This window comes from Astatotilapia calliptera, chromosome 8 (assembly GCF_900246225.1).
Source record: "Astatotilapia calliptera chromosome 8, fAstCal1.2, whole genome shotgun sequence".
Lineage (NCBI taxonomy): Eukaryota > Metazoa > Chordata > Actinopteri > Cichliformes > Cichlidae > Astatotilapia > Astatotilapia calliptera.
Window position 1 is genome coordinate 1,721,912 of NC_039309.1, and position 14,621 is coordinate 1,736,532.

Consider the following 14,621-nt stretch of genomic DNA (forward strand, 5'->3'; position numbering starts at 1 on the left):
CAGACAGCACAGGTGGGGGCGGAGACTGAGACAATGAAACAGCAGGAAGAGCTCCTCCTCCTTGGCGAGGACGCCGTGTGATCGCTGAAACACATAAAAACCATAGTTATCGAGTATAAAACCGTACGGAGCAAAGCTGCTACCACCGAATATTCACTCATTATTGTTCTGATTTTAATATTCGAGCTTCGCAGTGATGTTATGATGGATTATTCATCTAACGAGCCTCTGGGGGCCAATAAGACGACAGCTAAGACGAATGTGGGTGGATGTGGACGCAGTTTGGGTGGATCAGCACTTTATATGCCAGGAAAGTGTGCGTGTGCGTGTGCGTGTGCGTGGTAACACCGTGGGGACGTCCTGTGAGTCGGCGTCAGAGAAGTAGAATAAAAACAGTGGGGCAGTGGAGTGTTTCCCTCCCAAGGTGAATGCTCCTGGAGGAGAGCTGCGTGTGGTGGAGGACGCCCTCCACCTCCCTCCTCTGTCCTCCTCCTCTTCAGTCTTTCTGTCCTTTTTCCTCATATCTTTCTTCCTTCTCTCGCTGCCTTTAATCCACCCATCCTGCCTTGCATTATTCATGAGGTGAATACACCTGAACGTCCCAGAGAGGCTGCAGTACCACTGCCCACCACCAGATGTCAGTGTTTACCAGCAGGTGTTTCTGTTCTGTTGAGAGCAGTAAAAACGTTTTCTTTACATTCAGCATAGGCACTCAGTGTGGCCCCCTGCTGGACCCGGCTGGAGTTTAACAACACAAACAAAAGGTTTCACTTTTGCTTCCTGTCAGCAAAATTATTAAAAACTGCCCGAATACGTCAAGAAGTGTGGACCAATCAGCATTCAAACCCTCAAGCAACACAATATCTGATCTGCACAGAGCTACGAGAGTGCGTTGGATTACTCAGCTGAGCTGTCAGGAATCAGAGACCAAGTTATGATTTCTAAGACGTCTGCCATTTTTGTTTTATGCGCCACTGATTTTTGGAAGTTACTGAACCTTTTCTGTTCTCCTTTAAGTGTTTTTTATCTTTACCAGTCACCAGTGGGAGCTAAGAGCCACAAACAAAGCACAGACATCATGAATTCACACACTGGGATCCAAAGCATGAATACTCTTGGTATTTAATAATTATTCGTTTGTTCGTTCAGTCGAAAGTTTGTTGTCTTTAATTAAAATTGAATTACTTTAAAATTTAATTTAAAATTGTGTCCGAATATGGCTTTATGATGAGTTTTAGAGCCCTGGAAATTTCTAAAACTCATCAAGCAATGATGTGTAGCTCAGACTGATTGGAGGGGGGGGGTGAGTTCGTGAAGGATGCTGTGGGGCTGTCGTGGTTCATGTGCTGGATTGGTAAACTGTGGTGGCGGCTTTTAACCAAGCAGGTCAGAGAGCGTTTCCAGGCTTTGATGGTATCCCACTCCTCAGCCTCCCTGGGAAGCTCCACGTTGGTGGGAACCTTGGATTTGTGGGAAAATAAGTTGTTTTCATCCTGGTGGTGCTGCTGGATCAGCTCTAGACCCTCTGAAAGATATTTGAGGGTCCACAGGAGTCTGCATGTGTGTTGTGGACTTTGAGACCGGGGTGGTTTTTGAGGGGTTTTTTGTTACGACCAATCTGGCCACAGTGGGTGTTTGGGTTCTGGGGGTGTTTGGACTCAGACATTTAAATGGCAACGATTTGAAACGATCAGCCCAACAGCAGCCAGTTTCTGGTTCGCTGGTCTCAGGATCGCCTCTCTGCTTTTGCTGGATGATGTGGTCCTTCTGGCTTCATCGGTCTGTAGCTTCCAGCTGTAATTGCAGTTACCACCTCCACGTCTGAGCTCACAGTTCTTAGCCAGAAATGGGTAGAGGGTACACTCCAAAATCCTGCCCCAGGAGGAGTTTGAGTATCTCAGGAACTTGTTTGGCGCTGGTGGGAAGGAAAAGGCAGAAGCAGCAGAAATGTGCCTCCTCTCTAGGGTCTCTGGGCAGGACTGTTATTTAAGAGAAGGTGTGAGCAGGATGCCTCCTGGATGCTTCCTAGGTGAGGTCTATCGGGCATTTCTGATTGGAAGGAGAAAAAGGAAATGCTGGAGGTTATGTTTCTGGGCTGGCTTGGGAATACCGCAGTGTCTCCCCCAGAAGAGCTGCAGGTGGTGAATGGGGAAGAGAGACTGAGCATCTCTGCTGAGACTGCTGTCCCTGTGACCCAGACAGTCAGCTTTAGATGAAGGATCTACCAGCGCCACACCGAGCTAACATCTGTAGATCCAGATGAGCTTCATAAGTAATGACAACTCAGTTGTAACATGTAACAGGGTAAAATGAGGAGCCAGGATCGGGGTGTTGAATGCCAGCAGGTAAAGATATGACCATGAATCTGTAAATGAGGTGCGTCTGCTCTCAGACGTCTGAAACGTTGAGACTTTTGCAAAGTGAGTGAGATACTTATGTTCAGTGGAGAGAAAGCTGACATCACCTGTACCTGAGTGAGGAAGTGAAGCTCGGTGCTGCTCTGCACACTTTAATCCTGCAGCCAGCTCACATCTGCACGCTGTTAATCTGATTTATCAGAGGGAAGGTGAAGAAACAGCAGTGAGATCCATCATGTGCTACAATCTCAGCTTATTGATCCTGGCAAACTTGTGTGAAGTCATAACTAATCTGCTGTTTTATCCGTCTCTGTGCTGCTGCTGCTGCTGCTTTTCCCACCTGCTTAAGTTCTCTCACATAAATATGGCGTCTGCTTTCTGCACGCCTCCACCGCTCAGTTATCGAAGGCGCTCTCGTAGCTCTGTGCAGATCAGATGCGTTACACGAGGATTTGAATTCAGCACAAACTCCAGACGACTGTGGACAGAAATGAGAATTCTTTGAGGACAAATCAAAACAGCCATTTTTAAGTTGTTTCAAAGAGGCCTGCAGCGTGCGCTCCTCGGACCTGGAAGCTGCGCTCGTCTTTCATGCGCAGATGAGACGGCGAGCTAAAACGCACAGTAACGTGTTTTTCAAACGTCGCCTTCCCGCTGAACCCCGCCTCCCGATGCGAGAAACTGTTTGTGTTGATCGTTTCATCAGCGTTTCCTTCGTCTTTGAGCTGGAGCGTGAAAGTCCACAACTTTTTAAGTACAATGTGCTTCTGTTTCTCTTTGAAGCGCACAGATCAAAGCAGACGGCCACACACGGCGAGCGCGATGACCTCGTCTGCAGAGCAGCTCCTGCTTTTGTTCTGCTCGTTCTCCAACACCCTCACTGCTTTTGTGCTCTCACCTCCAACATGCCATCAATTATACAACAAAGATGCTGCTTCATTGTTAAGCAGGTGGTGCACGCAGCAGTGAAGTTATCCAGGCTTGGATAACGTGATCTCCACGCAGGTTCTTCTCTGTTTCAAATCAGGAGAATGACTGATGCTGCAGCGCGGCAAGTTATGGAGTCGGGTTGTAGAGCAGGGGTGGGGAACTCCAGGCCTCGAGGGTCGGTGTCCTTGATCCAGCACAGCTGATTTAAATGGCTAAATGACCTCCTCAACATGACCTGAAGTTCTCCAGAAGCCTGGTAATGAACTAATCATGTGATTCAGTGAGATCTAAAACCTGCAGGACACCGGCCCTTGAGGCCTGGAGTTCCCCACGCCTGTTGTAGAGTCTTCGCCGTAGACTTTAAAGCACCTTGAGGCGACTCGTTGTGATTTGTTGCTATAAAAATAAACCTGACTTCTTGGATCTCTGCTTGAAGTGAGCTTGTGTAGTTGGTGCGCTGTAATGTGAATTCTGCACAAGTCGTTGCACAGACGTCTGTGCAGGCCTGACGCTCGCCGTCTGAGGATAAAATTTATGCCACTGCTTAGTAACACTGAGCGTTGAGGTGTTCAGATAACTGTATTTTTTTGTATTATTACACATTAGACATTAGGGCTGCCATGATTAGTCGACTATCAAAATCGTCGACGACTGATTTAATAGTCGACGCGTCGTTTGAAGCTTTGTAAGATCACAAAAGACGCAGGAATAATAGCAGGATTTAAGAGTGTAATAACGGACTGAAACAGAAGATGGCAGCACTGCATGTACAAGGATGCCAGCTGCCGTTAAACCCCGAAGAAGAAGAAGAAGCTGTGTCCCAGAATTCATAGCGCGGCCCAGCTCAGTTTCCAACAATGGCGGCAGCTAGTTAGTTTTAACTTTACTCTTATTATTCTTTCTGGGTCACAAAATAAACGTTTAACATATTTTCATGGAGAATGTAGCTGTGTAAACCTCAAATATCTGCTCAGTTTATCAGGACACCACATATTTTCAAAAGCGCTCCGACATTTTCGGAGACGTCTGTTACCCACTAGCTCGATAGCTAGCCGGGGGAAGGCTCACTAGAGCCGTGAGAACACCGGACTCCCGGCAAATCGTTTTCAAACCCACCGCCGTCTTTCGCTACTCAGGTTAAACATGATATATGAGTCACTTAGATAACTTCAAAATGTTGTTGTTTGGCTTTTTTCAGTGTTTTATTTGTTCCTGAGTAAATCGGCTGAGTTTATTAAACTTCACCGAAACAATCTGCACATTTCATTAAAATTTAACAAACTATCATCTTGTCTTTATTTTTAGTTAGCACAGACCTTAAACACTTAAAGCTGTAAGCTCATGATAGTTATATAAGAGCAGATGCTGCTGGTGCAATAAGCTGTAGTTTTACGTCCAATGGATGATGATCTGATTAGTCGACTAATCGCAAAAATAATCTGTGAGTAGTCGACTATCAAAATAATCGTTTGTGGCAGCCCTATTAGACATATTAGTCATCATAAATGAACATATCAGGATAAAGTCTTGGAAAATGTGATACTTAGTCCAAAAACTTTACGTGGACCTTAAACCCAACAGGAAGGAACAAGAACATGAAATCGAGGTGGAGCATAAAGTATCCTGATGTGAGCTGAGGGAACGTCCTCCCTGGTTTATGCGTTTCCTCTACTTTCCCGAGAAAGCAAAAGCAAAAACACATAAAAGACGTCACATCTGAAGTCACAGTCAATGCTGCGCTTCACGGTTTTAAATAAAGTGATCCAAAATGTTCTCAGTTCTTCCTCCACCTACGCTCCACCTCTCCACCAAGCACAGTTAATGAAATCCGCTCAGTGACTTTGGTGTAATCTCACCGACAGACGGCTGCAAACATCTCTGAGCCCCGGCTCTCGCCGTGAAGCAGAATAATGTTGAAGATCTGATTCAGTGAAACTCTACATTTGTGTGTTTGAGATATTTGAGTGAATCCTGACTCGTGTTTGTTCTTCAGCCACAGATACTTCACTCCTCCAATCAGGAAGACCAGGAGCCACTGACAGGTCAAGTCCCGACGCCACCGCGAACTCAAGCTCCACCTTCCACTAACATCTGCCCCGCACATCCCGAAACCCCTGCTGACAGACTCCGCAACCCCCGAGCTCCCAGTTCCACCCATCCAGCAGCCCACGTAGGAGAGGATGACGGGGAAAAGCAGAGGAAGGTGGAGGAGACGAAGTCGGGGGAAAGGAAGAAAACCCACAGCAGGTACCTGCAGCCGCCGCAGCCCTCCAAGCTCCGCCTCTTCCCAAAGACGAGGGCAGCACGTGACCCCGACACCAACAGCACCTCTGGACTGAATTTCAGAACGCTGGCCTTCACCTCCACCTCCTCCCGCCTCCCCAAACCAAAGAACCACTGAAGCGTCCGACTCCTTCCTAACACGCAGCGACGCGAGCGCCGAACTTCCTGTAAAATAAAACGAGAGCTGCAGATTATCGAAGCTTTAGCCGAGGCTGAAATGGACACAGTTAATTTATTTAACCTTATTTTAAGAAGTTGTTGACAATAAAGGTTTTAGTCTGAGTACTTTGCACAGAAACGGTTTCTGCAGTGAGTGGGAGGGGCCATCAGGTTCATCTGAAGATGGAACGGAGGTATGTGAGGTTTTGGCTCTTCATCACAACCTTTAAGGATCTTTAAATGTCAGGGTTTTCTTTTCTTTCCAACACGCTTCGTTTATTCTAGCATCAACACTAAAACTGCACCGAGAGCGTCCGTTAACCAGACGGAAACGCCTCCGATCTCGTCCTCTGATCTCGTCCTCCGATCTCGCCCTCTGCTGTTGGTTTCATATAAAACATCGGTCCTCTTCCCTCAGAGGCTCGCTCCCTCTCGCTGTGTGTTAGGAACCGATTGTACAGCTCCTGAACTTCCTCCGACTCCTCCATCCTTCCCTGAAGTCCAACCACAGTGAGTCTTCCTCAGTGGAGAGGCATGAATGACGTGCATCCACCTTAACCCCCATCACCACCGCAGACTGCATCCTCCTCCAACCTTCATCTTTACAGACGCTCATCATCTCGAAGGTCAGAAAGTTCCAGGACCTTGATCTCGTCGCCCGTCCGTGTGTTTTCAGTTCGGTGTTCACTTCACTGTGTTTCGTTTAGAAACCTGTTGGTTTTCAGACAAGACTCCGATATGAGGCTGAAATCTTCGTCCAAATAGCTGCTGGTTGGTGTAAACACCTCCTTCCTCCTGCATCAGCTGTGAAAGTGTGGCAGTCTTTGTTCCCATGAAAGCCGATGGAAGAACATCTGTGTGCTTGAAGAGTCCTGAAGTTGGAGGTTTTTTACCATCTGGCAGTGATTTGAAAATCAGTCCAGCAGAAGTCTGGATGGACACAAAAGTCTCAGCATGCTGCAAGCGCTCCAGCTCTGTTATGACTTTAATGGTTTGGGGATGTTTGTTTCAGTCTACTGTGACTGTCCCCCAAAAACCCTCCAACTAAAATAAAATCAGAGCTCCAGACGTGACTCCAGGCTTTGCTGTTTCTGCAGAGGAAGCGTTCAGGCGCTCAGCAGAGACATCTGCTGAATCTGCTCTGAGCTTTGAGCTCTGCTGTGGAAGCAGAAATCACAGCGTGCAGGAGGAGGAAGGTTTCCTCCCAGGTCAAAATAATCCCTACTAATCTGATACTGGAACGAGATGTTTTAGCTCCTCCCCCTTTGGTGTGAACTAAAGAGCCACACCAAGAGATGAAGGAGCTCCAATTGGTTTGCTTTTTAGGAAACGGCTGAGATGAGCTCGGCAGTATGGTGTGAAGCATGCTGAGGCCTTCTTGTCTGAAGGCTGGAGTCATTTCAGACACTCAGTAAATGAATAAAAGGCTAGAAAGTTCAAATAATTTTCGGATTACAGGTGATCAGAGGAGCAGCTGGTAGCTTAAGTGTTTTTCCTTGAAGGCAAACTGACATTTCAGCCCGTCTGTCAGTCGTCCTTTGAACATTTGGACATTACTGCGTCTCACTCGTGCAGTCAGGATCCGCCTGCTGAACCACGTTCACGTTCATTCTTCTACAGGACAACGAGTCTCCCTCATACCTGACAAATCAAACATAGTCTCCCTTCTGTCAGCGATTAACTGTCAGTGCTGCTCGCTTTGATATTAGTAACCGTATATGCAATAAAATATGCAACAAAGTCGCAGGTTCAAGCCCTAAAAGAGGAAACTTTGTTGCATTTAAAATATATGCAAGACCAGCTCAGCTTAGTTCCACGTTTCACGAAGAAGAGGACGCTCGCTGTCTCTACAGACAATCCGGGAATCTGCTAAATCCTGCATGTCCGGTGCCGAGAAACGAAGTAGAAGCGGTTTTGGGGCGATTACTGAAACCACGAGGCGGCTCGGTGTGAAGAACGACGGCAGACTGAGGAAACCGCCCCGCTCCAGCTCGCATCTACCCCAACAGCAGAGTCTGACTGTGCTGGCGTCAGGTTTGCTCACATTTGACTGATCAATGCATTTAAATGCTTTAAATCCTCGTTCAGCTCTGAGCCGCAGCGACTTTAACATGAGCAGGTTTCAAAGACGTCTGCTCTTAACTTTCTGCTGCGTCACTGCTCAGGTGGAGTCGCTTGTCTCCTTTAGATCTCGTCGTTCGCTCCCAGTGGGGAAATCGGAGCCGCCTTAATTCATGCGAGCGACACGAAGCCCAGCAGGGCGCGTTCGCAGCAGAGCTTCAGCTGCTGCTGCTCTTAAAGTTCATCATCAAAGTCCTGGAACACACAGAGTCTGCAGGAACGCTGTGATTGATGTTCCTCGGTGAGCCCCTCATCGACGGGGGGAAATTAAAGCAGAAGGCAAACAGGGAATGTCCGTTTGAAATGAAAGAGGAAAATAAATTAGTGCACTGTGTTTATTTCATCTGGTTCAAACAAGGTTTGATGTTTTCTTTTCCACCTTTTCACCAAAAACGACCAGAAAAAATGAAAAAAATCAGCCTCCTCAAGGCTCCGCCTCCGCCTTCGTGTCTCTGTCTGCGCCTGTTTGTCTAAACCCTCCAGAAGCTGAAATAAGGGAAGTGAGCAGCTCTGAGCGAAGACTCGCTGAAAGCTGCTGAATCTGAAACAAGCAGCCCATCACAGCTGTTTGTTTGATATACCTCCTGTAATCATGGAGACTAATCGGGGCAGCTGAAAACAAGCATGTCCAATCAGCGCAAAGCACGAAAGAAAACCTTCAAAGTAAAACAGGAAGTGAACTAAAGACACAGAGCAACCAAAACCTCTAAAATCTGAAACAAAACCCGGAGCAGGACGGTTACGGAAACTTAAAATAGTCCAGCTTTGTCTCTGAGGCGTCCTCTGCAGTCAGAGGAGGTCGTGTCTCAGCGTCTTCATCTGCTGCTCGTCTTCACACCGTCGTGTCTCAGGTTTAATTTTAAAGTTTGCCCCTCATCGTTATTCAAACATCCAATCAGGTTTTATCAGCTGCCGAAGTTTAAAAGTGACTAAAACCACCCGGGGAGAGAAAAACCTTCTGCCCGGGTCACAGAGTGTGAACCATGAAGTCGTGGTCATGTACATTACACAGAGCGTTAGTGTGTTTGTCTCACAGAGTTTTTAAATCATTATTAAACTCGATCACATCCGCTTCATCACTTATTTGACTGCTTTTAAGAAAACTCTGCATTTTCTTCTGTGCTTTCAAAATAAAAGTCTTCTGTGTAGGGAGACTGTACACTAAACATTTTTTAGTCCTTACAAATAACTTGAATACATTTATTTACATCCATGTAATTTAGTTGCATAAGTACAGTTTAAAATGTTAACTTGACTGCTATACGTTCAGTTTACACCAAGCACATTTTCCTTAATAATTACTTATTTAAATCAATGAAACTTTGACTTTTACATATTTCAGCTGCACTTAAAATTGTTGCTTATGCTTATTAAGAGTGAAGAATCATTATTTGAGTGTAACTTTAAGTTCTCAGACTGGTTTTATTGTGACACACCTGTGCAGGAAGTACTGAGATTCACTAACAGCTCAACAACAATTATAAGAAACAATTTCACAATAAAAGCCAATAATCCTGAATGCTTTTACTGTGAAATAAGGGGCTACAGCAGTTTCTTTAAAGCTAGCTTAACAGTGACAAAAACACACAAGGTAGAAAACACTGATGATCAGCAGAGAAACACATTTAAAGTGTTTTTATCAGGATGAACGTTACGCTCGATCCGTGAAGTCAGCCCTGCTGTGGAAAACCTCTCTGCTGTTGTTTGAAATAATTAAATTATTGAAGGCTTTATGAGTAAAGTGCTGGGAATGTTTTCATGTTCACTTTGAGATGACTCTAATATTTCATAATCGTCTGTATTTAAACTGTATTTAAACGATTCAGTGGAATACTCTGAATAATGTACTCACGCTGTGTCTGTCTTCTACTTCCTCTCTGCTTTTATTTTGAAAACTTGAACTTTTGTTTGTTTCCTGGTTTTGGTGCAATAACTGACGTATTTATGTGATGAAGCGTGTACGTGGTGCGGACTGTAACGTTGTTGAAGCGCCGAGAGGAAAAAGCACTTTAAAACAAGCGTCTCACCTGCTGAACTTATTTTTTGTCTCATTAACGTTGATGCAGCGTTCAGGTCGTACCAAGTGAAAACGTAGCGCCTGTATTCCTGTCAGCGAGGCTCTTTGCAGCTCATTGGTTGATATTTACGGTCCTCTTCTGTCATTGGCTGACATTTCTCTGATGCTGCTGAAATAAAATTAATCGTCCCCAGCTCTCGGTGTGTCCTCCCTTCTTTCTCCAACTGTGCCAAAGTCGAGCCACATTAGAGCGGGAAAGGGTGATGTCGTTCATGGGCGGAGTCTGTGAAGCAGAGATGTCAGGTAGGATCTCCACTGCCCCGCCCACATGTGGCACAGATGTGCTGGGACAAAGTAAATTAGACGTTTATCCTTCACAGCATGAAAATATGAAAACTGGCTGTTCAAAATGGCCACGCCCCCACCTGCCACGCCCAATTATTACACCATCTTTAATGATTTTTAAATGTGTTTATATCAGTCATTTGAGAGTCGGTATCGGTGTAAGAACGGACGGAGAAATTGGGCCACGCCTCTTTGAATTCCGTCGTTTTCAATTCCACAGGTGTGAAAACCACAGCAGCTCAGCCAGGAAGTGTTAGAGCTGGTGAACTTACATGGCGGGGTCACAGAGCGGAGGTTCACGCCCCCTCCTGGCTTTAACATCAGCACAAAGTAAACTGCAGAGGAGCTTCGTGTCATTAGCGTCAGAGATAACGGTGTGTTTAAGGCAGAGGATCCACCAACCGTCCCCCCTTCACATGTTTAAAAGGTAAGTGTGACTCTGGACACGCCCACTCTGTTTCTAATGATGAGTTCTGTCGCCATGGCAACCTGGAGCCTGCATGTACAGTAGGCTTCCTGGCTGATTCTGTCTGTGGGAAACTGGAGCATTTCATCATTAGCTCAAATAATCAGCTGGTGCTTCATCCTTGAAGGAAGCGCTCCTCAGACGGTTTCCTGTTTTGGATCTGCGGTTCCTTTGGCGGGCGCTCAAATTAAACATGTGAGCTCAGGTGTTTCATGTGGTCCTAATAGCCCCACCCACCTACCGTCCAAGCTTTGTTTCCCTTTAAAAGGGGAGGGACTAAAGGTGTCGGCTAAAGAAGGGTTATTATTAACTTATGCACAGCTGACCAAAAGTAAAAATCAAGAGCTGGAAATGAGCAGGAGGAGTTCACTTAATTTTTTTTCCTTCAAGAATACACTGTGTACTTTTGTCTCCAAACTTTATTTTATGCTCTCACACACACACACACACACACACACACACACACACACACACACACACACACACACACACACACACACGAGTAAGAAAGAATAAAAATCATCATCGTTGTCAGAAGTTGACTTTAAGTGTTTCTGCTTGACAAACAGCAGCTCTGGGGTTCATTCTTCTTCTGTGGTTATTGAGCTTCAGTGAAGTTAAACACAGACACACACATGATGCTCTGTGTGTGTGTGTGTGTGTGTGTGTGTGTGTGTGTGTGTGTGTGTGTGTGTGTGTGTGTGTGTGTGGCTACAGTGATTAATTCCTCCCAGTTTGAAATCTGCAGACTCGACTTTTTCATCCAGCTGCTGAAGATTTAGGGGAAATAAAGCAGCCAAATCCTGATGGACGCTCAGCAGGAAGCTCAGCTCAGCTCGGCTCAGCTCGCCACTCTTCCTCGGAGAATGCAGCTTCATGAACCTTCATAGGGGCGGAGACAAGGTTCCACCAACCAATCATATTAAACATTAACCTGTGCCCAGTTTCTAACCTCACATTCAAACTGACATCTGTGTCCACAAACAATATCTCAGAGGAAGAATCATCCTGAGCCTCCTCATCATCACCTCTCACCTGTAACTCAGCGTCCTGACAGCCCACTCTTCATCCTGACCTCAGTGTGTGTCCTCGTCCTTCGGCCCCTCATCATCCTCGGCTGGTTTTCAGAATCTGAATTCTGAAAAATGTTCCCATTTGTGACATTAATATAAGTGAGTGTGACAGCTGACTCCACCTACACCTGCCACACCACGACACGTGTTTGTGCACGCCCACATTAAACCATTCATACCTGACGATAACTCCCAGCTCAGAGCTCCTCCTCCCCGCTGCAGTCGCCGCATTTCAGATCCATAAAGCAGTGAAGCGGAGGACTCCTCTGCAGTCGTCCTTCAAAATAAATGATGGTAAAGTTACCTGCTGCACATCTAATGGCTTCTTCACTTCAGGGCTCAAAGCAGTAAAAGCATCTCAGAGAGAGGAGAGGGGGATTCACTCTGCCGTCGCCCTCACTAATGAACCACCTCATTAATGACTCACTAAAACCCGTCTCAGTATGCTAATAGGGTGGAGTTAGCCACGCCCCCACAGATGAAAAGGCAGAGGAAAGAAAAAGTTCAGAGAACAACTGACGTGAGCCGGCGGCCAAATACCACGAGGTCAGAGTTGAACTCTGACCTCGTGGCCCTTTGCTCTCCACACTATCATCTTCAAATAACAGTTATTATGTCCCCGAAAAGAGAACAAATGAGAGGAGCAGAGACAGTCTGCTCTACCAGGGGGGCTCTGAGGGGGTCCCAAACCTGCTCCTGTTTTGAAGCCTCACTTCCAGGGTTAACTCCGTCATCATCAACAGCAGGTCCACATCACTGAAGATGCTGCTTCAGTCCCTCTGCTGATCTGCAGCTGCTCTGACTCATGAAGAAGATTCTGAAAATCCTCCAGTTGGGGCAGGAGCTCTTCCTTGAGCCTGAGGAGGCGGGCACCGGAGCGTGAGCTGAGACGTCTGCTTCCAACTCGTCTATGAACCTCCACCGAGTGTCATTTTGTTGATCCGGTGCTGCTGGAAAAGAGCAACGTGATGATTCCTGCTTTAAAACTGGCCCTGAGATCTTTCACACAGCAGAGGCCGCTCGCTGCTTCATGATTTCCAATGTTTTCCGTCGTGTTTTAACTTTTCACTAACTTTCAAGGCCTCGCTCGGCTCAGCTGGCTGGAGGAGAGCTGGGGCGTCCCTGTAGACGGGCGCAGGAAACCCCAGAAATGACTCAGCAGCATTTGTTTGTAATAAGCAGCAATGAGCGCTGAGCAGATTTCATTAAACTCCCAGTTATTCATTAATAAGTGATCCTCACTGTGGAGCGCTATCTGCAGCTTTACTCACCTCATGATGTGCAATAACAGTTAAAGTGGATTCATTAAAAACACATTTATTCACTTCGACTCTGCAGGACAGCCACACACACACACACACACACACACACACACACACACACACACACACACACACACACACACACACACTGTGGTGACGATGCTGATGTCAGCGCTGGCTTCGGACCTTCGTAATGAGCTCAGATAAGTTTAAGAGAACGATTTGTCGGAGAAATTGGCTGACGACGCTCAGGATTTAGAAACGCAGCATTTGCTGTTTCAGGAGATGAGCTGATGGGAGGACATTCATCTTTTTATCTCGCAGGAGCGATGGCAAAAACAGCATTTCCCAGAAGTCCTTGCTCCATCTGTCTCCTGCTCCGTGCAGCAGGAGTTAAGCAGGAAAAATATTCATGCAAGGAGAGAAAGCAGCTCGTGGTTTTGTCTGTTACCCTCGAGGCCGTCTGCTGGCATGCTGCGTGTGCGACTGACGCCTTCAACTTCATTGTTCACGGTTAAACGGAAGTCGAAATCTTCCCTCCTCAGCCTCACAGGTCACTGCAGGGCACACCGAGGTGATGTCCTGGAGATGGGTGGGACCAATGTCCCCTATAAGCTGCGTGCGTGCTGGCGCGATCTCTGCGCACAGAAAATCTGCGTGGCGAACAAAAAAATCTAACCTGAACTGAAATTAAAATTAAGTATAGTTTTGTTGTGTGTGTCAGAACAATGAGGCGCCTGCTGAGTGTTACAGGTGTTACAGCAGTGATACATCTGCTGCTGTCAGGCCTGCAGGTATCAGGCTGTTGTTCTCCTTCATCTCATAGTGGACAGAAATTATTTTTTGGAGTTACACAAATAATTTGTGTGGCATCAGATTTGATGCAGAACAGCTGATTGTTCTGTAAATAGTTTGAAATGTTTGTTTAAAAAAAACGCCTTGGCTGCATTTTTAGGTAAACAGCTGCAAAAAATGTTGTTGTTTGGATAAATCAGTTACTTTTTTGAAGAAGTAACTATATAATTAACTGCCCAACATTGGTCATTATTTACTGTATTTGCAGACAGAGTTACAGACTCTCTCCCAGACCACAGACTCACAATACAGTCACAGCTTTATAGAAAAGAAAATAAAAAAAATAGAAAGTTGTGTTTTCAAAATTGGAGTTGAAGTTATTTTTCCTTCCAATAGTGTTAACATGCTGCAGGTCATCAACAAGATTGTTTTAAATTTTCATTGTAAGTGGGCTGAAGCAGTTAATTAAAAGTCGTCTAACATAAATGCTGTAATTTGATTACTTTAATAAACATGTAACTTGGATGGATTGGATGCTGGCGTGACCACAGTGCACACGTCTGCTGCTGCTCACAGTGGTCCAAGGGACGCTCAGGGAGTTTGTGCGTTCGCTCAGACACGTGAAACATTAGAGGGAACATTGGATGGGACTCCATCTCTCTGCAGATGTTCCTCTCAGAGTTTCCAGCAGCTGCTTCGTCATAAGGTAACAAAAGTACTTTGGACCCCGGTGTGGCTCCGCCCTGTTTTTGATGCTCATGGGCTCAACCGAAGCTGTTAGCCAGCTGTGGATCTGCATACAGAGGCTCAGGA

The 14,621-nt window shown here is 46.1% G+C and overlaps 1 protein-coding gene across 4 annotated transcripts in view; it reads left to right on the forward strand.

Annotated features, from left to right (window-relative positions):
• LOC113027958 (serine-rich coiled-coil domain-containing protein 2-like) overlaps positions 1-10,060 on the forward strand; it is a 48,936-nt gene extending 38,876 nt beyond the window's left edge. For 2 of the 4 annotated variants that reach the window (XM_026177822.1, XM_026177823.1), the window contains exon 14: positions 5,281-10,060. In XM_026177822.1, coding sequence (XP_026033607.1) covers positions 5,281-5,688 — 408 coding nt within the window. In that variant the 3' untranslated portion in view covers positions 5,689-10,060. The remainder of the gene's footprint in view (positions 1-5,280) is intronic. The other 2 variants (XM_026177825.1, XM_026177824.1) reach the window with 2 other exon arrangements.
• The last annotated feature ends 4,561 nt before the right edge of the window (positions 10,061-14,621 follow it).